Here is a 26,030-nt window from a genome sequence, read left to right on the forward strand (position 1 = left end):
CTTTTAAAAGCATTTTTTCAGCCGAAGAGGTGGTAGAAAAAATGCTTTTAAAAGTTAAAAAAAAAGCCTCTGATGAGGTGGGCGGGGTAAGCGAGCAGCGACCGGGCCAGGGACCGGTTCGGGGGTGTGGCCAGCCAATGTTATTACCGGTTCTCCGAACTACTACAAATTTTTACTACCGGTTCTTGCGAACCGGTGCGAACCAGGAACAACCCACCACTAGAGGAGGGAATCTATTTACTGATCCCCCCCCTTTTTTTCCCTTCCTTTCTTCCAGCGCATTTATTATCTTTCCCTGGAGTTTTACATGGGACGGACACTCCAAAATACCATGGTGAACCTGGGCTTGCAAAACGCCTGCGACGAAGCCATCTACCAGGTTTGGGAGCGGCTCGTGAACCCGATTGGGGAGGGGGCAGGAAACTGGGGAGGGAAAGGGATCACAGAGAGGGGGCGAAAAAGTTTGCAAAGCTGCCCTCTCACCCTCCACCCCGCCACATTTTGCAGAAAGGAGAATATTATGAAGGGGAAGAGGCAGTTTGGTCTACTGGTTAAGGCACCAGGCTAGAAAGTGGGAGATGGTGAGTTCTAGTTCCACCATATCCACACTAGTCAGCTGGGTGACTTTGGGGCAATCACCAGGAGACGGGAAGTTCTAGTCCTGCCTTAAGCATGAAAGCTGGCTGGGTGATTGGGCCAATCACCAGGCGACTGAGAGTTCTAGTTCCACCTTATCCATGAAAGCCAGCTGGGTGACTTTGGGGCAATCACCAGGAGCTGGGGAGTTCTAGTCCTGCCTTAAGCATGAAAGCTGACTGGGTGACTGGGTCAGTCACCAGGCGACTGAGAGTTCTAGTTCCACCTTATCCATGAAAGCCAGCCAGATGACTTAGGCCCAATCACCAGAAGACAGTGAGTTCTAGTCTCGCCCTTAGGCATAAAAACTGACTGGATGACTTTTGTCTAAACACCAAGAGACGGTGAGTTCTAATCCTGCCTTAAACATGAAAAGTCCTCTGGGTGATTTTGGGCCAATCACCAGGAGATTGTGAGTTCTAGTGCCACTTTAGGTATGGATGACTTTGGGCCAATCACCAGGAGATAGTGAGTTCTAGTTCCGCTGTAGGCATGAAAGCCATCTGGGTGATTTTGGCCCAATCACACTCTTTCTGCCCAGCCCACCTCACAAGGTTGTTATGGTGGGAAAAATGGGAGAAGGAATACATATATACTTATACCTGCTTATATTTATAGGTTTATATGTTATGTTCATACTTATACTTGTTTTCTCATACATGCTTGACAAACTAAATAAATAAAATAAAATAAATAAAATTATATATGCTGACTTCCTTGAGTTAATTGCAAAAATAATAAAGGAGGAATATAAACCAAGCAACCAACCGATAAATATTTTTGGGTCCCAAAATTGAAATTATTCTCTATTCCTCCCTCTACAGCTGGGCTTGGATATGGAGGAGCTGCAGGAAATTGAAGAGGACGCCGGCTTGGGCAACGGAGGATTGGGGCGACTGGCAGGTGGGCATCAGCGAGGGGCAGATCGGGGACCCAACGGCGCCCTCCCTTGGCGGGCCAAAGTTCCTGCAGAGATCTTGTATGATCTTGCCTTTGGCAGCAGCAGAGAAAAGCCCCAAAATGACCATTTTATTCCAGGGCGACGTTTTCATCAGCGGATCGAGCGATGAGCTGCTGAAAACTTCCACCAAACTTGGAATGAGATGGAGCTCTTTGTAAAAACGATAAAAGGCAGGATACAAATAAATAAAAAAGGAAAAAGCTCCTCCCCATCTCCCTGATTTTAAAATCAGGGCAACCTCTGCTCGAAAAACCTCACCGTCATTAGGGTGGGACCTCCGAAGGTCATCTAGTCCACCCCCTGAATTGCATAGAGGCAACCATTCCAGAGTCTTCCAGATAGAGTGGCTGTTTCCCACAACCCACTTAGGAATTGATCTACACTACCATGTATTCATTAGGCTGAGCTTGGTCTGAGCTGCTCTTTTTTTCTTTTTTTTTAAAATTATTTTATACAGAAACAAACATTTAATACATCAGTCATTCCTTCTATGTGACATCTCGGTGTTTTCTCCATGGCTTCATCTTTTTGTCGTTTCTTCTGTCCTCATTTTCACCAAATCTATTACAGCATTTCTCCAAAACCATTTTCTTACATAACTATTAGTTTGCTTACCTATACCTCTTTTCTAACCAATGGTAAAATTGATCCCATATCTTAAAATATTCTAAACCCTCTCGTTCTTTGATCATCAAAGTTCATCTATTCATTTCTGCACAGTCTAATTTTTTTTTTTAATTGCTTCTCCTTCCAAGGGTATTTTCTCTGCTTTCCAATTTTGTGCAGAAACAATCCTTGCAGCTGTTATTACATGTATAATCAAATAAATATTTTCTTTGCTAATTTTCTCTGGAAGGATACCCAGTAGGAACAGCTCTGGTTTTAAATCAATACGTTGTTGTATCGTTTCTTCCAACCGTGTCTTAATTTTATTCCAATAGTTTTTAGCTTCTGGACATGTCCACCACATATGATAATAAGATCCTGGTAATTGATGACATTTCCAACATTTGGCTGATTTTATCTTTAAACATTTTTGTGAGCTGCTCTTGTACGCTAGAATGTTGTGCAAATTCAGCCTGAGTGTGCTGTTGCACAAGCCCAGCCTGATGAGAACCAATGGGAGAGTGTCTTCAAAATAAAAATGCAATCTCACTTGAGTTGAGTGGAGGTCCTGAGGTGGTCTCGCGAACACTCCACGGTGTTTGCTCGCCATTAATAGGGAAGAGATTAACCCTGTCTGCCTTTGAAGATTTCCTGTTGGTCTCCTTTCCAACTCCAATCCAGCTCTGTATTTTAACGCCAACTATTTCAGAAGAGCTTACAGGAGTAACCACTAGCTCATACAGATTTCTGGGGACCCTTCTGCCTCCGGTGTGCCATGCTCAGCCAGTGATCTCTACAACCCCCCTCGTTTCACAGGCCAAACTGTGCCTGGTTCAGCGGTTCGAATCCCTAGTGTGCCGCGTGATGGGGTGAGCCCCTGTTACCTGTCCCAGCTTCTGCCAACCTAGCAGTTTGAAAGCAGGTAAAAAATGCAAGTAGAAAAATAGGGAGCACCTTTGGTGGGAAGGGAACAGCGTTCCATGCGCCTTTGGCATTGAGTCATGCCGGCCACATGACCACGGAGACGTCTTCGGACAGCGCTGGCTCTTCGGCTTTGAAACGGAGATGAGCACCGCCCCCTAGAGTCAGGAACGACTAGCACATATGTGCGAGAGGAACCTTTACCTTTACCTTTATCCAACCTTGGCAACTTTAAGACTTATGAATTCCCCAGCCAACCATGCTCTGAGGCAGCTTTGGCCACTTTTAAGACTTGTGGACTTCAACTCCCAAAATTCCCCAGCCACTTTGAAGCCCACAAGTCTTAAGTGTTGTCAAAGTTGGATACTCCTGCTTTCAAATGTACTTCAGTCTTCTTTTCCATTCTGGTCATCTCTTGTGGGTTTTAACCTCACCCCCCAGCTTGCTTCCTGGACTCCATGGCGACTCTCGGCTTGGCTGCTTACGGCTACGGGATCCGCTATGAATTCGGCATTTTCAACCAGAAGGTCTTGGGAGGCTGGCAGGTGGAGGAAGCCGACGACTGGCTGCGTTACGGGAATCCCTGGGAGAAGGCCCGCCCGGAGTACATGATCCCTGTCCACTTCTATGGACACGTGCAACACGGAGAGGGAGAAGCAAAGTGGGCTGACACGCAGGTAAGCGGCTTGTGGTCCCTGCGCAGGTGAGTGTCCGTGCACATCTTTGTGTTTCCTCCACAAAACATCACAGCTTCCCAGGGATACAACCAGAGGTGGGTTTCAGCAGGTTCTGACCAGTTCTGGAGAACCGGTGGCGGAAATTTTGAGTAGTTCAGAGAACCAGTAGTAAAAATTCTGACTGGCCCCGCCCCCATCTCTTCTCTGCCTCCCAAGTCCCAGCTGATTGGGAGGAAATGGGGATTTTACAGTATCCTTCCCCTGGAGTGGGGTGGGAATGGAGATTTTGCAGTATCCTTCCCCTGCCACACCCACCAAGCCATGCCATGCCCACCAAGCAACACCCACAGAATCTATCATCTATCTATCTATGTATTATCTCTCTCTCTCTCTCTCTCCATCCATCCATATCTCTCTCTGTCTCTGTCTCTCTATCATCTATGTATCTATATAGAATAGAATAGAATAGAATAGAATAGAATAGAATAGAATAGATCTATTCTTCTATCTATCTATCTATCTATCTATCTATCTATCTATCTATCTATCATCTATTTATCTATGTATCTATCATCTATCTTCTCTCTCCATCCATCCATCCATATCTATCTCTGTCTTTGTCTCTCTCTATTTCTCTCTATCATCTCTCTATCTCTATCTATCATCTATGTATCTATACTGTTCAAAAAAATAAAGGAAACACAAGCAGAAGACATCCAAGATCTGAATGAATGAAATAGCCTTATTAAATACTTTGTTCTTTACATACAGTAGTTTATACACTGCTCAAACAACTAAAGGGAACACAAAACTACTGTATGTAACGAACAAAGTATTTAATCAGGCTATTTCATTCATTCAGATCTCGGATGTCTTCTGCTTGTCTTCCCTTTATTTTTTTTTTGAGCAGTGTATATAGAATAGAATAGAATAGAATAGAATAGAATAGAATAGAATAGAATAGAATAGAATAGAATAGAATAGAATAGATCTATTCTTCTATCTATCCATCCATCCATCCATCCATCCCTATCTATCTATCTATCTATCTATCTATCTATCTATCTATCTATCTATCTATATCATCTATCTATCATCTATCGCTCTCTCCATCCATCTATCCATCCATATCTATCTCTGTCTCTGTCTCTCTCTATTTCTCTCTATCATCTCTCTCTCTCTCTCTCTATCATCTATTTATCTATATAGAATAGAATAGAATAGATCTATTCTTCTATCCATCCATCCATCCATATCTATCTATCTATTTATCTATCTATCATCTATCTATCATCGTCTATTATCTATCTGCCTATCTGTTCTATCTATCCTATTGTTCTATCATTCTATTTATCATTCTATCTCTTGTTCTATTTATCTATCAATCTATAATCTATATCTACCTACCTACCTACCTACCTACCTACCTACCTATATCATTCTATTTATCTGCCGTTCTATCTCTTATCTATTTATTTATCTCTATCAATCTATCTATCGTTCTATTTATCTTTCTATCTCTCATTCTGTTTATCCATCTATCCATATCTATCATCTATCTTTCGTTCTATCTATCTAACTCTTCAAGGGGAACCCCAGGTCGAGCATGTTGCAGTGGTCCATTCAAGAGGTGGCCAGAACTTTCCAACATTATGAATTTAGATCCTGGGCATCTGTCTGCCATAACTGACGGAGCTGAAGTGCAGCCTGGGTCCTCCCTAGGGACTGATCTTGGTTACTTTTCTCCTTCCCCATCCCTGTTTCCATGCAGGTGGTGCTCGCCTTGCCCTACGACACACCCGTGCCTGGGTATCGCAACAACACAGTCAACACCATGCGTTTGTGGTCTGCCAGGGCTCCCAACGAGTTCAACCTGAAGGATTGTAAGTAGCACCGACCTGAGATTCAAACTCATTCTCAGGCGACTCACAAATCCTGGGAACTCTGGGGGTTCTTGGTGGAATGAAGTTCTCATCTACAGGTGGTCCTCGACGTACGACCGCAATTGAACCTCAAAGTTCTGCGGTTAAGCGAAACGTTTGTTAAGTGAGTTTCGCCCCATTTTACGATCTTCCTTGCCGCAGTTGCTAAGTGAATCAATGCAGCTCTTAAATTAGTAACACAGCTGTGAAATAAATCTGGCTTCCCCATCGATTTTGCTTATAAGATTATTGCAAAAGTGGATGATGTGACCTCTTAGGATACCGCAACCGTCATATATATGAGTCAGTTACCAAGTGTCCGGATTTTGATTTACATGACCGTGGAGACACTGAAATGGCCGTAAACGTGAAAAATGATAACTCACTTTTTTTTCAGTGCCGTCGTAACTTTCATTGGTCACTAAATGAACTGTTAAGTTGAGGACTGCCTGTATGGGGTTGATCCTTGTCCTGGGTTTTATCCTACAAAGACCCAAAGGAACCAACATATTTCCCAATCTTTGGCGAGTTTAAAATGTGTGGACTTCAACTCCCAGAATTCTTTACTCAGGGGTGGGCTGCTGGGGGTTCGCATGGGTTCGGGAGAACCTCTAGCTAAGATTCTGTGAAGTTCGGAGAACCCCCAAATCCCATTCCTGGCTGACCCCACCTACCCTGCCCCGCCCCTCCCAGTAGTCCCCATGTGGCCCATTTTGGATGCAGGTAAGTGCAGGGCGCACACGGAGGCTCAGGGAGGGTGAAATACGGGACTACCGGAAGTTCAGGAAGGCTAGCCTCCAGAGGGCCTCTGGAGCCTGGGGAGGCCATTTTCACCCTCCTGGAGGCTCATAGAAAGCCTCTGGAGCCCGGGGAGAGCAAAAATGCCCCCCACGCCGTGGTGCAGGAGGCCGACTAGGCCATCCCCACCCAGCAAATGGGCAGAGAACTCCTTGCTAAAATTTTTGAAGCCCACCCCTATCTTTTTACTAGCTGGGGAATTCTGGGAGTTGAAGTCCCTACATTTTAAAACTTGCCACGGTTGAGGTTGCGGTTAAACCAGTGGTGAAATCCAATTTTTTTTACTACTGCTTCTGTGGGCGTGGCTTGGTGGGTGTGGCATGGCTTGGTGGGCGTGGCAGGGGAAGGATGCTGCAAAATCTCCATTCCCACCCCACTCGGGCCAGCCAGAGGTGATATTTGCCAGTTCGCCAAACTGCTCAAAATTTCCGCTACCGGTTCGCCAGAACCTGTCAGAACCTGCTGGATTTCACCCCTGGTTTAAATAGACATTGTAAACTCAAGAAAAACGATACCGGATCAGACTTTCTTCAGATGAGGCACCTACACCGAGAAGGCCCTGTTTCTAGCCCTATTGATATTTTTATTTTAACTTTGAAGCATCCCGTGGCTAAATCAAATTATATTAACTTATTCTTTTTTCTCCATTTTCTTTTTTTTTTAAATCTTCCCGTCTTCAGTCAATGTCGGTGGCTACATCCAGGCTGTGCTGGACCGGAATTTGGCAGAAAACATTTCCCGTGTTCTGTATCCCAATGATAACGTAAGTATCTTTTTCTTGGGGGGCCGGGGTTTTCCCCCCCAATGTGCCAAGGAACCTTTAAATCACCATTTCTCAATGTCAGCAACTTTAAGATATGCGAACTTCAACTCCCAGAATTCCCCAGCCGATATATTTGCTCAATTCTAACTCCCATGGTTCTCAGCCAAAAAATTGGGAATGATGGGGGATAACTTCCAAAACCAAGGAGGTCATCCGATTGTAGGAGGATGACGAGGAACGAGAACATTTGTTTAATGGCAGTTTGAAGTTACGAAAGTCCAAAAAAGTTGACTTGCAGCCTGTCCTCGAAGTTACGACCGCCCTTACGGTCATATGATCGTAAGTCAGGGACTTAGCATCGAGCTTGCATTCACGACGGTTGCAGTCAGGTGATCATAGTTCATCAGCTTGACGAGTGTTTTACTTAACAATTGTGTGATTTACTTAACAGCTGGGGTAAAACGGTCATTAAAATCAGGTCTGGCTACATGGTGATTTGCTTAACAATTGAATTGCTTAACGACTGAAATTGTGGTTGTAAATTGAGGATTTCCTCTAGTGCAATTTGTGAACCCCTCAAATTGAGTCACTTCTCTGCAAGCCGAGCATCCTCCGACCATCATTCTAACAGAATAATAACAGAGCTGGATGGGACCTTGGAGATCTTCTAGTCCATCCCCTTGCTCAGGCATTTCAGACGGATGAGTTTCCAGTCTCTTCTTAAAAAGCTCCACTGTTGGAGCATTCTGGTGGCAAGTTGTTCCACTGGTTAATTGTTCTCACTGACAGGAAGTTTCTCCTTGATTCCAGATTGCTTCTCTCTTTGATTCGTTTCCAATCCGTTGTCCTGAAGGTGCTTTTTTCAAGAGGCAACTGGACTTTCTGGTTATTCTTTGAAGAAGCTTCTTGGATGAGAAGCGAAATGTCTTCAAAGACCACAAAGTCCAGTTGCCTCTTGAAAAAAAGCGCCTTTGGGACAACCAAAGATGATGGAGAATCTCCAGAGAGAGCCTTTTTCCATCCGTTGCTTCTTGTCCTCCCTTCAGATGCTGCTCTGACCTAGGCTTCCTAAGACACTAAAAAGTACACGATTAGTCCCAAAAACCCTCTTTTTATTTCAACGGCTGTGAATTCTGTTCATTCACAGCCCGTGTTGAGTCACAAAGAGTTTGTAAAAAGCCCGACAGAAGTCTGCCACAGTCCTTCGGGATAAGGCTAATAAGCACCCACCTTTATCTCCCTGCCAAAGACCTAATCGGCAATTAGCTTTGCAAGGCCACACGGAGCACAGAATCAAAACGGAGCTTCAAAATTTAAACCGACCAGAACGAACAAAGTTGCTTCCTGCAAAGGCTCACATGCCTTTGCTCCACCTTTATGTCTTATGGGAGGGGCCAATCATCTCCAAGCCTTACGCCCCTTTCGTCTTAACTGTTCTTGCCTTCTGGCAGCTCTGCGCATGCGCGCACTGGGAACAGGCTCCCCCTGTTCCTCTGCCTCGCTGATGTCAGACTCTGGGGGCTCCGGAGTCAGCACATAACTCCCAGATGGCCCTGGCCCCCTCTCTGCCTCTGACGCTGAGCCCTCGTCCGAGCCTTCCCCAGACTCCAGGACTGGCCCATGTTCCTCCCCAACCTCCTCACTGTCCGACTCTGCTGCCAGGTCCGCAGGCCGCTGGAAGACCACAACAGGTGCTTTTGCAGAATAGCTTGACTTCTGCTCTTCTCTCCGCAGTTCTTCGAAGGCAAAGAGCTGCGTCTGAAGCAGGAGTATTTCGTGGTGGCCGCCACGCTTCAAGATATCATCCGCCGCTTCAAATCCTCCAAGTTCGGCAGCCGTGATCCTGTTCGCACCTCCTTCGACGCTTTCCCAGACAAGGTACCCAACAAGTGCGGCTTCAGGATGAGTGGTGCATCGGCCAATCTGGAATGCCGGAAACCAGAAGAGCCGGGTCTTCAGAGGTTGTAGAAAAAATGCTTTTAAAAGCCTCTGAGGATCCCAGCTGAGCCGCGCGATTATCAGAGGCTTTATTTTTTTTACTTTTAAAGCATTTTTTCGGCCAAAGAGGTTGTAGAAAAATGCTTTTAAAAGTAAAAAAAAAAAGCCTCTGATTGCGCGGCTCAGCTGGGCATGGCGGGGGCAGGGTTTTTTGCTACCGGTTCTCTGAACCACCCGTCTCCATCGCTACCAGATCAGGTGATCCGGTCCGAACCGGGAGCATTTCACCCCTGCTTGGAGGTCTTCTAGTCCAACCATTTCCCTCCGTTTTGTTGTGTTTTGACAATCGCAGGTCGCCATTCAACTCAACGACACGCATCCTTCGCTGGCCATCCCGGAGCTGATGAGGATTTTGGTGGATATTGAGAAGCTGGATTGGGATAAGGTAAGAGCCTGTAATTTGGCAAAAAAACAAACAAAACCCTGAAATGTGGCTCTTTGGGGGAGGAATGACATGCCAAGCCAAGGAAGAATTAAAATAGATTGCTTTGGAAGTGAGCATCGAAGAAGCGACTGAGAAATAGCCAAGACGTCATAAACAGTGCAAAAAAGAAAAAAAAAAAAAGAGGAAACAACACAAATTGTCTCTTTTCTACCCCACCACAATTGCCACACGATTCTTTTGGGTGGTTGTTGGGGTTGTTTGGGGGTTTTTTGCCACGGTTTCTTTTTTTAAATTTATTTTTAATCCTGCCTTGATTATTTTTACAAATAACTCAAGGCAGTGAACATATACAACATACCTTCCTCCTCCTATTTTCCTCACCACAACAACCTGGTGAGGCGGGCTGGGCTGAGAGAGAAGGACTGGCCCAAAGGCACCCAGCTGCCTTTCAGGGCTAAGGCGGGACTAGAACTCACCGTCTCCTGGTGATTGGCCCAAAGTCACTCAACTGCCTTTAATGGCTAAGGCGGGACTAGAACTCACCGTCATCTGGTGATTGGCTCAAAGTCACTCAACTGCTTTCATGCCTTTAATGCCTAAGGCAGGACTAGAACTCACGGTCTCCTGGTGATTGGCCCAAAGTCACTCAACATGCCTGTCATGCCTAAGGCAGGACTAGAACTCACCGTCTCCTGGTGATTGGCCCAAAGTCACTCAACATGCCTGTCATGCCTAAGGCAGGACTAGAACTCACCGTCTCCTGGTGATTGGCCCAAAGTCACTCAACTGCTTTCATGCCTAAGGCGGAACTAGAACTCACCATCTCCCGAGCTCCATTTTCAGTTGTGACCAGCCTCCTGCAACCCTCTGCCAGCCAAAAGGGAGTTGGGCGGGCCGCACGCAGCCCTCAGCAATCTCCGTTTTCGCTGGCAGAGGCACTGCAGGCCGGTCCTTCGCTATTTCCAGGGCGGCCCCGTGGGCAGATCTAAGCACCCCACGAGCCGGTTCCGGCCCCCGGGCCTTGAGTTTGCACCCTTGATCTAGTCCAACCCCCTTCCTAGAACTGGCATTTGCTATTCCAGCATTTATTTTGGGGGTGGGGGGAGTAACTTCAAAGAGTCACTAAACAACTGTTTGTAAACGATATGTCTGTGAAGGAAGCTTTGCTCTCTCCCCATATTGCAGGCCTGGGATGTCACCGTGCGCACCTGTGCCTACACCAACCACACTGTGCTGCCAGAGGCGCTGGAGCGCTGGCCCGTCCACCTCTTCGAGACCCTCCTGCCCCGTCACTTGGAGATCATCTACGAAATCAACCAGCGTTTCCTCGACGTGAGTGCAGCCCCCACCCGAAAAGATCTTTGGGGCCAAACGTCTCATAGAGTTTGGGCAGTAAAATAGATCAAGATAGACTGCTCTTGGACAGGGACATAGGATGGAGATCACGTGAAGTGTTAGTTCCGCTTTAAGAAGGCCACATTTGGAATCGTGCATGCAGGTTTGGTCGCCACGATATAAAAAAAGATGTGGAGACTCTGGAAAGAGTGCAGAGAAGAGCAACGAAGAAGATTAGGGGACTGGAAGCTAAAATATACGAAGAACGGTTGCAGGATCTGGGTATGGCTAGTTTAATGAAAAGAAGGACTAAGGGAGTCATGATAGCAGTGTTCCAACATCTCAGGGGCTGCCCCAAAGAAGAGGGAATCAAGCTATTCTCCAAAGCACCTGAAGGCTGGACAAGAAGCAATGGGTGGAAACTAATCAAGGAGAGAAGCAACCTAGAACTAAGGAGAAACTTCCTGACAGTGAGAACAATTAATTAGTAGAATGGCTTACCTCCAGAATAGCAATAGCACTTAAGACTTATATACCGCTTCACATTGTGTTACAGCCCTCTCTAAGTGGTTTATAGAGTCAGCCTCTTGCCCCCCAATGATCTGGGTCCTCGTTTTACCCACCTCAGAAAGGCAGAAGGCTGAGTCAATCTTGAGCAGGTCAGGATCAAACTGCTGGCAGCCGGCAGAAGTAACCTGCAGTACTGCATTCTCACCACTGATGCCACGGCTCTTAAAACATATGAAGAACGGTTGCGGGAATTGGGCATGTCTAAGGGAGATATGATAGCAGTCTTCCAATACTTGAGGGGCTGCTACAAAAAAGAGGGTGGGGGGGTCAACGTGTTTTCCAAAACACCAGAAAGCAAGATGAGAAACAATGGTTGGAAACTAACCAAGGAGAGAAGCAACCTAGAACTAAGGAGAAATTTCAAACTGTGAGAGGAGTTCTTGCCTTCAGAAGTTGTGGGTGCTCCATCAGCAGATATTTTTAAGAAGAGGTTCAGACAGCCACTTGTCGGAAATGTAGGGTCTCCTGCTCAACCAGGGGGGTTGGACTAGAAGACCTCCAAGGTCCCTTCCCACTCTATTATTCTATGTTCTAAGGGCCCAGCCGACCAACCAAACCCATTGCCCAGCTACTCCATTCCAGCCGGTTCTCTGTTCTCTTCCTTCTCCTGCGTCTCTTGGGTCCCTCGAGGAGACCTCGTGTTCTCCAGCTGTTTCCCACCCGACAGTCTTTAACTCCACCGTTTGTGCAAAGCCTTCCCAGGGCTGTGTGTGGAATCCGGGCGTTTGTCACAAGTGTTCTAACCGCATTTTGGGGGCACTGTCCATGTTTTCTGTAGAGAGTCTATGCCACCTTCCCGGGAGACCTCGACCGGATGCGCCGCATGTCCATGGTGGAAGAAGGAAGCGTCAAGCGGATCAACATGGCGCATCTCTGCATCGTGGGCTCCCACGCGGTCAACGGAGTCGCCTGGATCCACTCCGAGATCCTGAAGGCCACCGTGTAGGTATCTGGAGCAGAAGTGGGATTCAGTGGTGGGTTGCCCCCAGTTCAGACCGGTTTGCAAGAACCGGTAGTAAAACCGGCGGGAGGCTCTGCTCACCAACCCGGATGTCGTCAGGAAGCTTCTGCGCTTATGATCCAGTAGCGATGGAGGTGGGTGGTTCGGAGAACCGGTAGTAAAAATCCCTGCCCCCCCCCATGCCCAGCTGAGCTGCACAATCATCAGAGACTTTTTTTTTACTTTTAAAAGCATTTTTTCTACAACCTCTTCGGCTGAAAAAATGCTTTTAAAAGTTTTTAAAAAAAGCCTCTGATCATCACGCGGTTCAGCTGGGATCATCAAAGGTTTTTAAAAGAAAAAAAGCCTTTTTTTCTTTTAAATGCCTCTGACGATCCCAGCTGAGTTGCCTGATCGCCAAGCTGAGTTGCCTGATCGTCAGAGGCATTTAAAAGAAAAAAAGTCTCGGCCGATCAGGCAACTCAGCTGGGATCGTCAGAGGCTTTTGAAAGCATTTTTTTACAACCTCTTCGCGGAAGAGGTTGTAGAAAAAATGGTTTTAAAAGTGGGGAAAAAAATTGGCCACGCCCACCCAGTCACATTACCCCCCCCCACCAAGCCACGCCCACAGAACCGGTAGTAACAAATTTTAGATTTCACCACTGGCTTACACGGTCTCTTTGCGAACCTGTAGTAAAGGTAAGTAGAATCCACCCGATTTGCTTACCTTCCCTACCAGTTTGCAAATGTAAGCGCGCGCGCAGTAGTTGCGCATTATATCTGGGGGGCGGAGCAGAGCCTCCTGCAGTCGCCGCCACTGGTTTGTGCGATCCGGACAGAACTGGCTGAATCTCACCAACTGATCTGGAGTCTCAGAGCTGGGGAGGGGGGGGGAATTTCTCACACAATCAGGGACAAATCAGGGAAAGCAGATCGTCCCCTTGGGACTCTCTTGTGCAAAACGAAAATACAACCAACAGGAGGAACAAAAGGGTTCGGCTATTAGCTCTCTAAAAAGGGAGATTCAGTGGCTCAGTGGCTAAGAAGCTGAGCTTGTCGATCGAAAGGTCGGCAGTTCAGTGGTTCGAATCCCTAGTGCCACGTAACGAGATGAACTCCCATGAGTTCCAGCTTCTGCCAACCTAGCAGTTCGAAAGGAAAGCAAGTAGAAAAATAGGGACCACCTTTGGTGGGAAGGGAACAAAGTTTTCCGTGCGCCTTTGGCGTTGAGTCAGGGCAGGGCAGAGACAGAGAGATACAGAGAGAGAGGGAGAGCAGAGGGAGGGAGAGAGAGATTTTGTGGTTCCCGGTGCTTTTTAACAACTGTCCTAATGACCGGCTGGGTAGGCGTGGCTAGGGGGGGTGTCATGTGACTGGTAGAAGTGAGTGACATAGAGTTGGCCACGCCCACCCAGGTTTTGTGGCTCCCGGTGTTTTCTTCTCTCTGGGAAACGGGTCCAAATGGCTCTTTGAGCGCTTAAGGTTTCAGACCCCTGGATTAAGAGGATGATCCTGGACTATAGATGAAACCAAAACTAAGCCAAGATTGGGAAAACATGAATTGCATTAAGACGCTCACAGAATCCAACTACAGCCCCAGCAATGGATAATTCATTTCCCTTCTTCGGAAAGAAAATTTGATTTTTTTTCCTTCTTTTCCCACCTTCGTTTGCCCTTTTGCCAAATGGAAATAGTTTTCCCTGCCCTGCATCGAACTATCTTCCTATTGCCTCTCTCTTCCCCAGGTTTAAAGATTTCTACGAATTCGAACCGCACAAGTTCCAGAATAAAACCAACGGGATTACGCCACGCCGGTGGCTGGTTTTATGCAACCCTGGGCTGGCTGAGATCATCGCGGAGGTGAGCCTGTGTAATGAAACCCCATCTCCGCCGCGATCCATTCTTAGCTCATCCGCCAAAATAGTCTTTGTTGGCAAATTTATGGAGGTTTTTAGCCTGGAAGGGATGGAGGGTAAAAAGATGGACGGATCGATAGAAATTGTTTTACGACCTGCCTTAATAGCCATTTGCTGCTCTGGTTTTTAATAGATCTCCTTTTTTAAAAAAAAAATAATAATAATCCATGAAAACAGCCACTTCCTTTCCCATTGGCAGTTTTCCCTACTATTGATCTGTTTATTTATAGCCTATTTTTTTTCTTGAAGATGCTGAAGTCAGATTACTATAGAGTATGGTTTAGATGGTATGATTGGTGCGAGAAAGGGAAAAACGAAAAAAAGGAATAAGGAGGGAAAAAAAAGAGGGAACGGAAATAATACTCTTATTGTTTATTTTTGTGATAATATCAATTGAATGTGCTAAAGATCAAAGTAAAGAGAAGTCGACACAAAGGAAATTAGATTATCTAAGTAAATTAAGATAAAGTTAGAATATATGTAAATAATAAGAAAGGATCACCTTAAACGAGCTGTTAACAACGGAAAAATGATTTGTATATATGTGTTGTTTGTTTTGTGTTTGTTTTTAATGTATTCAAAATAAAAAACTTTTTATATATATATATAAAAAAAGAAAATGCTGAAGTCTAGGCAGCAGGGATGGAGAGAAAGTTGATTAGCCCGAAATTATCCAGAGCATCCTGGGATCAAGCAAGGAGTTAGTCACTAAACTATTTATCTTATATTAAAAGAGATTTTCTATGCACTTTCCCCAAATATCTGTTCTGGCCATCAATTTTCCATCCTTTTTTAAAAAAAGCCTTTTCTCTAAACGGCAGGCGGTTAACCACAATAAATTGAATTAGGTTAATTTGATTTGGTTTAAATCAAAACGAACGGTTAATTAAATGATTTGGTTCAAATCAAAACAAATTGAATGTGTAAACTCTGTTTAAGATGCTAAGCCAAGTCGGTTGCGTTTGGAGTTAGGGTTTTGTCTGTACCCTTCCAAGACTTTGCTGGATGTGAATGAGAGGAATTCACAGTAACTTAATAAAAAAGGATTTTTTGTCAGGACAAGGAGTCCTGCTTCCTGCTCTTGGGAAGCCTAGACCTGGCTGAAATCTCTCGGCCACAGCGCTAACTTTGCTTTCTGTAACTTCCTCTCTAGCGCATCGGAGACGACTACATCTCTGATCTGGATCAGCTGAGGAAACTTCTCAATTTTGTGGACGACGAAAGTTTTATCCGGGATGTGGCCAAAGTCAAACAGGTGAGGAGGATGGAAAGGTGATTTTAGCCAGGCTGGTCCCAAATACAGGGAGTCCTTGGCTATACAACCGCAACTGAGCCCAAAACGGATGATGCTAAGCGAGAAAATTTGTTGAAGTGAGTTTTGTTGCCTTTTTACGACTTTCCCTGGACACGTTTCTTTAGAGTGAATCACTCCGTCGTTAAATTAGTAACACGGCTGTTAAGTGAATCTGGCTTCCCCATTGATTCTGCTTGTCCGAAGATCTCAAAAGGGGATCATGTGACCGTCATAATTGTCAGATGTAAATGCCTTATTCTTCAATGTGTAAATAATGTATATATGGAACATCAGAGGTTAACTTATTCTTTGGACTTTAATGTATTCATAACTTACCACTCCCATTCCTAGCTCCACCCCTTGTATATATAAGGAGCCACCCTCACCATTCTCGTTGCTTCTACCTTGAATATTCAGTGAATATAGAATGCCTATCATAATTAAAAAGAAATATATTTAAAGCTCTAACTCCTATTATCTTTATTGAGTCTGATCCTGAAAATATTGCCACAAGCTGGTAGCAGAGGATGGTTAATTGACTCAATAAGTAATTAAAAATGTCCAAGAAAGATAGGCCCAACACCAGGGCCTACAGCAAAGAAATAGAAACTGATCAAGAGATGATCAACGAATCCACCAATGCGATTTCGAGAGAATCCGAAGAATACACCACTAAAGAAGAAGAACTAATGAGTGAAAATAATGACCAGAAAGAAATCGAAATAGAAAATAACGAACTCAGGTCAGAGATATTAAAGATACTAAAAAGCCAAAAGAATGATGAAAGTCTCATCGCGGACCTCCAGGAGATGCTGAAGAACAGCGGAGCAGCGAGAGAGAAAAACGTCATTAAAGAAAAACCCAAAGATCAAAAAACCGTAAGTGAGATGACTACTGAGAAAATAGTTGTTAAAAAGAAAAGATGTGATCCCGCGCGAAATTTTGAATGGCAGCCATCTTGGTTTCAACGAACTTCAAAAGAGAATGGAGCAGAGCCAATCAAAACGCTCAGTTCAAAATTTCTGGCGCGAAAAACACTATCAGACGAAGAAAGTGAGAAAGAAGCCTCAAACTCTTCAGATGATCCAAAATCAGAAAGTGAAGACGATTTAACAAAATCTCAAGTAAAATCAGCAATGAAAACGCTTTTCGCTGCTTTTGGGCCAAGACTGAAAATTACCAAGACATCTACGAAGAAGCAAGAAATCAAACCGGCGACTCAAGACCTGCACGCTCCCATCCTGACTTCGAAAGCGACGACGCCCGAGCCCAGAGAGCCATGCCGATTTCGCCCTACACCACAGACAAAATCGAATACCAACGCACACAAAAAGAAGAAAAGAACCGTCGCCACCACCAGAACCCCAAAAACCGAGCCAGAGACCGACTCATCTGAGGAGGAGCGGATCGAGAGAGCTGAAAGGGAGAGAACCTTCCACGACGCCACCAAAGAAGAAATGAGCAACGCGCATGTGCGAAACTACGTAGACGACCCAGAAGGACTTGAACTGGCCAGAGAACCGCGCAGACTCATTGCAAGCATCCCAATGCCGTTCTGTAATTTCCTGCACTTGAGAGATCACGGACTGCCCCAGGTTGTAAGTAATGGACAGAATAATGTAGGTAACTTACCCAGTGACTTCCCAAAACTTAGAATTGATGGCATTAATTTACAAGAGTGGTATCAACAGCTTCAGGTTATTTTCATGAAAGAAAATTTACTATTCTTTATAACTAGCCCTCCAAGAAGACCTTGGACTTTAAAAATAGATTGTTTACATCATAGAGCATTTTTCATAATAATATCTAGCGTGTCTCCTGCAATGTATCATAGCATCAAACCAAACCTAACTGTATCAGAAATAATTCAATGCATGTTTAATCTATTTCACAGCGATAGCGTAGCTACAACCACAAGAATGTCTAAGGATTTCTTTTCCTCTAGAGTAAAACCAGGGGTTTCTATAAGTGAGCATTTGATAAATCTAAACAAAATAAGAGCTGAGCTACAATTGAGGGGGGAAGTGATTTCAGATCAAACAATGAAAAGTGTTATTATCAATTCACTTGATCCATCATGGGATAGCTTTATGTCACACTTAGATACCATTAATTTGGGATATTTATCCATAGAAAGTCTATCTAACAAATTGATAGCAGAAGACAATTCAAGAAAAAATCGATCCAGTAACCAAACAGACCACAAACCTTTTAGGAAAGTAGTCTTTCAAGATAAACATAATGAGGCCTTTAGATGCTACAATTGTGGATCCAGGGAACATAGTAGAAGAGACTGCCCCAAAGTCTCAAGAGAGAGACATAGACCAGAATATAGGAGCAAATATAATTACAGACAATCTTCCACAGATAGACACAAATATAGAAGTCCACCAAATTACAAAGAAGGTAGAAGGGGTAGAGAAAATTCAAAAGAGAGGAAATCTGGGTCACTGAATGGGCTAAATAAACAAGACAGCACCAGAACACAGCAGGATGAGAATAACAATTGGCTTATTGATTCTGGTGCAACAAATCACACCACCAACAACAAAAGTATATTATCTTCATTTATAGAAGATAAGTTTGTGATAAAGGTAGCTAATCAAGAAAAGGTTCAAGTACTAGGCAAAGGAAATGTGACCTTGCCTGGTCTAGGGAAAATAGAGGGGGTATTATTAATCCCAGAAATACCTCACAACATACTAAGTGCCATAAAATTAAGCAGAGAATCTGATATCAATATAGTTTTCTCAAAGGGGAAAGCAACTATAGAAAAGAACAAAACAAATGTAGGTACTGTAATGATAAAAGGAGGTCTACCCTATCTGATAACTAAAGAAAGATGTTTACATAACATTGATTCAAATATGGAAGATTGTATTGAAGCAGATGATGAAAATGTCAGTAACAGTGACAATGATGAGTGTAGAATAACTCATGATCACAAAAATACATACAAGGAAAAGAAACCAAAAATAGGTAAACCAATTCATGATGAGTGTGCTCACATCTTACACAGGAAGTTAGGACATGCAAGCTTTCCTGTAGTACAAAAAATGACTGAACACGCAGAAGGTGTCAAAATAAAAAATTGTGAAAATTATTTGGAATGCTCAGTATGTAAGTCCACCAAACTAAAAACCAGTCCCAGACCAAAAAAATCTAACAGATCAACTAACAATATTTTTGATTTGGTACATATGGACTTAGTTGGTCCATTAAGTCCCTCAATTACCTATAGAAAACGTTACTTCCTAACAATAGTGGATGACTACAGCCGATATGGTTTTGTTTACACATTAAAGCACAAGGATGAAACATTTCAGAAATTTAAGGAATTCTACAAACGTATAGAAACACAACATAATATCAGAATAAAGCAAATTATGACAGATAGGGGATGTGAGTTCATGTCTAAAGAATTCTCCCAATGGTTAAAGGATAGAGGAATGTTACATTTCACGTCCAATCCTTTTTCTGCATTTCAAAATGGAGTTGCAGAGAGGAAAAATTCCACACTACAAACCATGATTAGGTGCACATTAGAGGATGCTGGTTTAGGCAAACAATTTTGGTCAGAGGCATTACATTATTCGAATTACACTCAAAATAGAACCTGGTCCAGTATTGTGAATAAGACACCATATGAGGTGATGTACAATAGAAAACCCAAATTATCACACATGCACATATTTGGAGTCACTGCAGACGTACACATACCTAAACAATTGAGGAGAAAGGGAGAAAACGTATCCAGGAGATTAAGATTCATGGGATACGAAACTGGAACCAAAGGGTACAGATTTATTGATAGTAATAACAAATTTATAGTATCCAGAACAGCTGTGTTCCATGAACAGGCCAATTGGTCAAAATTGCACCTTAATGAAATATTTCCTAATAAATGTAAAGATACGATATCTTGCGAGGAAGGAACAACAGAAAATCAAAATATTAACAAAAGTAAGAACAAAACCAAAACTTGGACTAATAGTCAGCATAAAATAAAGACAGACACATTAACAAAAAAGGAAGCTAGATATTTGCATGATAACCATAGCAAGCCTGAAAGAACTATTAGAAACAATAGAAACCAAATACCTAATAAATACAAAGATTACATAATGCATATGAATGGAGAACAAATAACACCTAATACATATGAAGAAGTATTGAAACTTCCACATGAAGAAAGAGAAAAATGGGAACTAGCTATGGAAAAAGAGATGGAAAGTTTACAAGGATTAAATGTATTCACACCTGCGATCGCACCTAAGGATAAAACAATTATAGGTACCAGGTGGATTTATAAAATTAAGAACTTAGAAGGAGGCAATACCTTATACAAGGCTAGACTAGTTGCACAAGGCTATGCACAAAAATATCCAGAAGACTATACTGATACATATTCACCCACAGTGAGAACAGAGAGTGTCAAAACAGCCCTTGTAGTAGCATCTGCACTCAATCTGGACGTATTCCAATATGACATACAGACCGCATACTTACATGCAAAATTAGATAAGGAAATATATGTAAGAGCACCACACAGTCAATACACTAATAAGAACGAAATTTGGTTATTAAATAAGAGTCTGTACGGATTAAAGCAATCCGGCAAAAGATGGTACGATTGCTTGGTAAAAGTACTTAAGACCATGGATTTCAACGCCACCACTGCTGATAACTGTTTCTTTGTAAAAAAGAGTAATGATCATATTGAATTTGTATTAATTTACGTGGACGATATTTTATACATTGGAAAGCATAAAGAGAGCAGGGAAATCTTTGTAAATAAGTTAAATGAACACTTCTCACTGAAATCTCTGGGTAAAGTGAATAAATACCTTGGTGTGCAAATTAACAAAACTAAAAGGGGATTCAAACTTACACAGAAAGATAAAATCATCGAACTCCTAAACAAATGTAACTTAAATAATGCTAAAACCTGTGACACCCCTATGCAAACTGATTTTCTTAGAAACACTGATGAATCTTCCCCTGAGTTTAAAGACAACACATTTTACAGATCAGTTATAGGTTCACTCCTTTATATATCTAATTGGACTAGGCCAGATATTGCATTACCTCTCAATCTATTGTCAAGATATGTTAGTAAACCAACCTTGTATCATTGGGAAGCTGTCAAAAGAATTCTAAGATATCTGAAGGGTACATTAGATTTTTGTTTAATGTTGGAACCCAATAATGACAGAGAACCAAAAATTACTTGTTATGCTGATGCAGATTGGGCTGGTGATACATCATGCAGAAAGAGTACTTCTGGTTATGTTTTTCTATTGAATGATTGTCCAGTTTACTGGTATACTGGTAAACAAGAACTAGTAGCCACTTCTACTACAGAAGCGGAATATGTTTGTTTGTCCAAGGCTGCAAATAACCTTGTATGGTTCAATGATCTGATCACTGATGTTTGGAAGAAACCCACCTTACCATTTATTATGCATGAAGACAATAAAGCGGCCATTGAAATATCCAGATCCGATGCAATTGGACAAAGGTCCAGGCATATTGATATAAAGTTTAAGCATGTGAGACAACTGTCTCAAGACGGATTCATTAAAGCAATACATTGCGATACTTCTGAACAATTAGCTGACATATTAACAAAACCCTTACCTTCTAAACAACACAAATATTTAACTTCTAAATTATATGTATTATATTGTCCTGAATCAGAATGTAATTGGTGTTGTGTAACGAACCGGCATTTAGAGGGGGATTTGTCAGATGTAAATGCCTTATTCTTCAATGTGTAAATAATGTATATATGGAACATCAGAGGTTAACTTATTCTTTGGACTTTAATGTATTCATAACTTACCACTCCCATTCCTAGCTCCACCCCTTGTATATATAAGGAGCCACCCTCACCATTCTCGTTGCTTCTACCTTGAATATTCAGTGAATATAGAATGCCTATCATAATTAAAAAGAAATATATTTAAAGCTCTAACTCCTATTATCTTTATTGAGTCTGATCCTGAAAATATTGCCACAATAATAAATATGAGCCAGTTGCTGAGCTCATCTGGATTTTGATCACATGATGCTGAAACGGTGGTGTGAAAAAAACAGTCACCAGTCACTTTTTTCAGGGCTGTCGTAACTTCAAACGGTCACTAAACAAACGGTTATAGATGGAGGACTACCTGTATACAACTGGGGATGTTTTCCTGGCTGCATCCCTCTTCCTGCCCCCCACCCCATCCTGGCTTCTCCTCCTTTGCAAAGAAGCTGGAATTTTGATTCTGTTCAGAAAGCGGGGTCCAGCATAGGATAAATATATATATATTTTTAAAAGATATCGGCTCCAATTGGAGCAGAGAATTGCACAGATAAGCTAAAATGCCGAATATCAGAATCTTGTAAGTCTATTTGTGCTGCCCCCCCAACCCCCCGCTTATACTCCCGTGAATCAGGGAGGGGACTGCCTGAGTAGCTTCCAAATGTTATCTTCCTTCTCTGGACCTGGAACATATTTCAGCCCCTCTTCCTTAATCAGGGGTGGGCTGCCTGGGGGTTCGGGAGAACCTCTAGCTAAGATTCGGTACAGTTCGGAGAACCCCCAAATCTTGGCTGGCCCCGCCCACCCCTCCCCTCCCCACCCCGGAGTCCCCATGCAGCCTGTTTTGAATGCAGGTAAGTGCAGGGCGTGCGCGGAGGTTCGGAGAGGCCAAAAAACGGGCCTACCGGAAGTTTGGGAAGGCCAGAAATGGGCCTCCGAAGCCTGGGGAGGCTGTTTTTGCCCTCCCAGAGGCTCAAGAAAAGCCTCTGGAGCCCGGGGAAGGCAAAAACGCCTCCCCCATACTATGGTGCAGGAAGCAAACAGGGCCACGCCCACCATGGCCACGCCCACCCAGCAACTGGGCAGAGAACCCCTTGCTAAATTTTTTGAAGCCCACCGCTGTCCTTAAATCACTCAGTCAAAGCTTTAAATTCTGGGGAGAGGGAGTAGCGGACTGCTTTGCTTTTTCATCTGAACTCTGCTTAATTTCGCTCCCTCCCCACCCCCTACCCCGGCTTGGTTATAGGAGAACAAGTTGAAGTTTGCCGCCTACCTGGAGAAGGAATACAAGGTCAGGATCAATCCCAACTCCCTCTTCGACGTTCAGGTGAAACGGATCCACGAGTACAAGAGGCAGCTGCTCAATTGCCTGCATGTCATCACCCTTTACAACAGTGAGTGCCGGCCTCCGGCTGCGGCTCTGGGGCAGCCAGACACGGGGAGAATGAACCCCCTTTTCCTTCGGGACTCTCCCCCCCATCTTTGTTTTGGCCAGTGGTGGGTTTGGCATTCTCTCGGTTTTTTGTCTGGCTTTCCTTCCTTTCTTCCTTCCTTCCTTCCTTCCTCCTGCCCTCCCTCTTTCTCTCCTCTGTCCCTCCCTTTCTCTTTTCTCTCCTTTCTTCCTTCTCTCTCCTTCCTTCCTCCTGCTGTCCCTCCTGTCTTTCCTTCCTTCCTTCCTCCTGCCCTCCCTCCTCTTCCTCTCCTTCCTCCCTTCCTCCCTCCCTTTCTCTATTCTCTCCTTCCTTCTCTCTCCTTCCTTCCTCCTGCTGTCCCTCCTCTATCTCTCTCCTTCCTTCCTTTTCTCTTTTCTCCTTCCTTCCTTCCTTCCTTCTTTCCTTCCTCCTGCCCTCCCTTTCTTTCCTCCCTCCCTTTCTTCCTTTCTCTTCTCCTTCCTTCTCTCCTTCCTTCCTTCCTCTTGCCTTCCTCCCTCCCTCCCTTTCTCTATTCTCTCCTTCCTTCTCTCTTTCCTTCCTCCTGCTGTCCCTCCTCTATCTCTCTCCTTCCTTCCTTCTTTCCTCCTGCCCTCCCTTTCTTTTTCCTCCCTCTCTTTCTTCCTTTCTCTTCTCCTTCCTTCTCTCCTTTCCTTCCTCTTGCTCCTCCCTCCCTCCCTTTCTTCCTTTCTCCTTCCTTCCTTCCTTCCTCCTGCTCTCCCTTCTCTTCCTCTCCTTCCTTCCTCCCTCCCTCCCTTTCTCTATTCTCTCCTTCCTTCTCTCTCTTTCCTTCCTCCTGCTGTCCCTCCTCTATCTCTCTCCTTCCTTCCTTTTCTCCTCTTTTCTCATTCCTTCCTTCTTTCCTACTGCCCTCCCTTTCTCTTTCCTCCCTCCCTTTCTTCCTTTCTCTTTTCTCTCCTTCCTTCCTTCCCTCCTTCCTTCTTTCCTCTTGCTGTCCCCCCTTCTTCCCTTCCTTTCTTCCTTTCTCCTTTTTTCCTTCCTTCCTTCCTTCCTTCCTTCCTTCCTTCCTTCCTTCCTTCCTTCCTTCTCTCTCCTTCCATCCATCCATCAAATAACCAAGGGCACATTATAAGCTCAGCTCCTTTTCAGCCTTACAAATTATTTGGTGGCTAACACATTGTGCCAGCTCAGCTAAATTAAATTGATTATTTCATTATTGTCAGATTTTTCATCCCACCTTGATTTTACTTGGTCCAGTTTGAGCCGCACCCTTCTCTTTTCCCACCACAAATCCGTGATGGAGAGAGACTGCCTCAGCTGGCTTTCATGCCTAAGCCAGAACTAGAATTCACCCTCACCCAGTTTCTAGCCAGCACCCTTCCCCATGGCACCAAACCCACTACGTCTCAGAAGCAGCGAAGTAATGAGTTCATGGCTCTCTGAGTTGCACTGAGCCGGAGCGCAGGAGAATTCAGGACTTCTGGCTATGTCGGTTGTGAGAATCCTGCCTTTGAGAGGATTTGCAGGGAGAGACCGGAAGCTGGTTTTTGTCTCTCATCTGACCGTGGACTCTTCTTCCACCCCCACCCCCTCCCCCTCCGCCTCCGCCAGGAATCAAGAGAGAACCTAACAAGCACTTCGTGCCACGGACGGTCATGATTGGTGGCAAGGTGAGTATGGAAAGCAGCGGGGCAGGGTTGGGGAAGATGGGAGTTGGGATACTCGGGGCAGAGGCGTGATGAGAGGGAATATCTGCTTGGTCTCTTGGCATCTGTTAGCTTTCAAATCAAAGAATCATAGGGCTTGGAGGCAGGCGTGAAATTCAAAAATTTTCCCTACCAGTTCTGTGGGCATGGCTTGGTGGGCGTGGCAGGGGAAGGATACTGCAAAATCTCCATTCCTACCCCACTCCTGGGGAAAGATATTGCAAAATCCCCATTCCCACCCCACTCCAGGGGAAGGATATTGCAAAATCCCCATTCCCACCCCATTTCTGGGGGAAGGATACTGCAAAATCCCCATTCCCACCCCATTCTGGGAAGGATACTGCAAAATCCCCATTCCCTCTCCACTCCTGGGGGAAGGATATTGCAAAATCCCCATTCCCACCCCACTCCTGGGGGAAGGATATTGCAAAATCCCCATTCCCACCCCACTCTGTGGCCAGCCAGAGGCTGTATTTGCCGGTTCTCCGAACTACTCAAAATTTCCGCTACCGCTTCTCCAGAATCTGCTGGATTTCACCCCCGGCTTGAAGGGACCTTGAGGTCTTCTAGTCCAACCCCCTGCTCAAGCAACAGGCCCTATATACTATTCCGTATAAGCAGCTGTCCAGTCTCTTCTTAAAAACCTCCAGTGATGTCATCCTCACTGTTGGGAAATTTCTCGGTAGTTCTAGCTTGGATCTCTCTTTAACGACCTTCCGGCCTTTACTTCTTGTCAAATGCTTTAAGAGGGGTGGACTTCAATTCCCAGAATTCCCCAGCCAGCATATTTTAAAATGGGTGAACCAACTCCCACAATTCTCCATCCGGCATGTTTTAAGATCTCTGGACTTCAAGTCCCATAATTCCCTAACCAGCATGGCCCATTGCTAAGATTTCTGGGAGTTGAAGTCCATATATCTTACACATACTGAGGTGGCCAAACATTGATTTAACCCAGGGGTCTTCAAACTTGGCAGCTTTAAGACTTGAGGACTTCAACTCCCAGAATTCTCCAGCCAGCTTTGCTGGCTGGGGAATTCTGGGAGTTGAAGTCCGCCAGGCTTAAAGCTTCGCTGGCTGGGGAATTCTGGGAATTGAAGTCCGCCAGGCTTAAAGCTTCGCTGGCTGGGGAATTCTGGGAGTTGAAGTCCGCCAGGCTTAAAGCTTCGCTGGCTGGGGAATTCTGGGAATTGAAGTCCGCCAGGCTTAAAGCTGCCAAGTTTGAGGACCCCTGATTTAATCCAATATCCTCTGCTCCAGAAGCAGAACAAAGAACCAAGTTTTGGTCAGGAAGCTCTGATTACCTGCTCCTTTTACCGGAGATGTCCTGGCATTTCCTTGCAGACTCTTAGTAGGTAGAACAGGTGCTTCTCTTCCAAGCTGGATGGGGGGGGGGGTCCCC

At 44.5% G+C, this 26,030-nt stretch overlaps 1 protein-coding gene across 1 annotated transcript in view; it reads left to right on the forward strand.

Annotated features, from left to right (window-relative positions):
- The window catches only part of PYGM (glycogen phosphorylase, muscle associated), a 45,434-nt gene that overhangs the window by 11,261 nt on the left and 8,143 nt on the right, over positions 1-26,030 (forward strand). The window contains exons 2-14 of the mRNA XM_087880974.1: positions 278-379; positions 1,461-1,539; positions 3,566-3,801; positions 5,573-5,684; positions 7,202-7,284; positions 9,019-9,162; positions 9,575-9,667; positions 10,853-10,999; positions 12,351-12,514; positions 14,258-14,372; positions 15,582-15,683; positions 22,778-22,925; positions 24,534-24,592. Coding sequence (XP_087737100.1) covers positions 278-379; positions 1,461-1,539; positions 3,566-3,801; positions 5,573-5,684; positions 7,202-7,284; positions 9,019-9,162; positions 9,575-9,667; positions 10,853-10,999; positions 12,351-12,514; positions 14,258-14,372; positions 15,582-15,683; positions 22,778-22,925; positions 24,534-24,592 — 1,584 coding nt within the window. The remainder of the gene's footprint in view (positions 1-277; positions 380-1,460; positions 1,540-3,565; positions 3,802-5,572; positions 5,685-7,201; positions 7,285-9,018; positions 9,163-9,574; positions 9,668-10,852; positions 11,000-12,350; positions 12,515-14,257; positions 14,373-15,581; positions 15,684-22,777; positions 22,926-24,533; positions 24,593-26,030) is intronic.

The sequence above is a fragment of the Pantherophis guttatus genome, chromosome 18 (assembly GCF_059756535.1).
Source record: "Pantherophis guttatus breed Tessera chromosome 18, ASM5975653v1, whole genome shotgun sequence".
Taxonomy (NCBI): Eukaryota; Metazoa; Chordata; class Lepidosauria; order Squamata; family Colubridae; genus Pantherophis; species Pantherophis guttatus.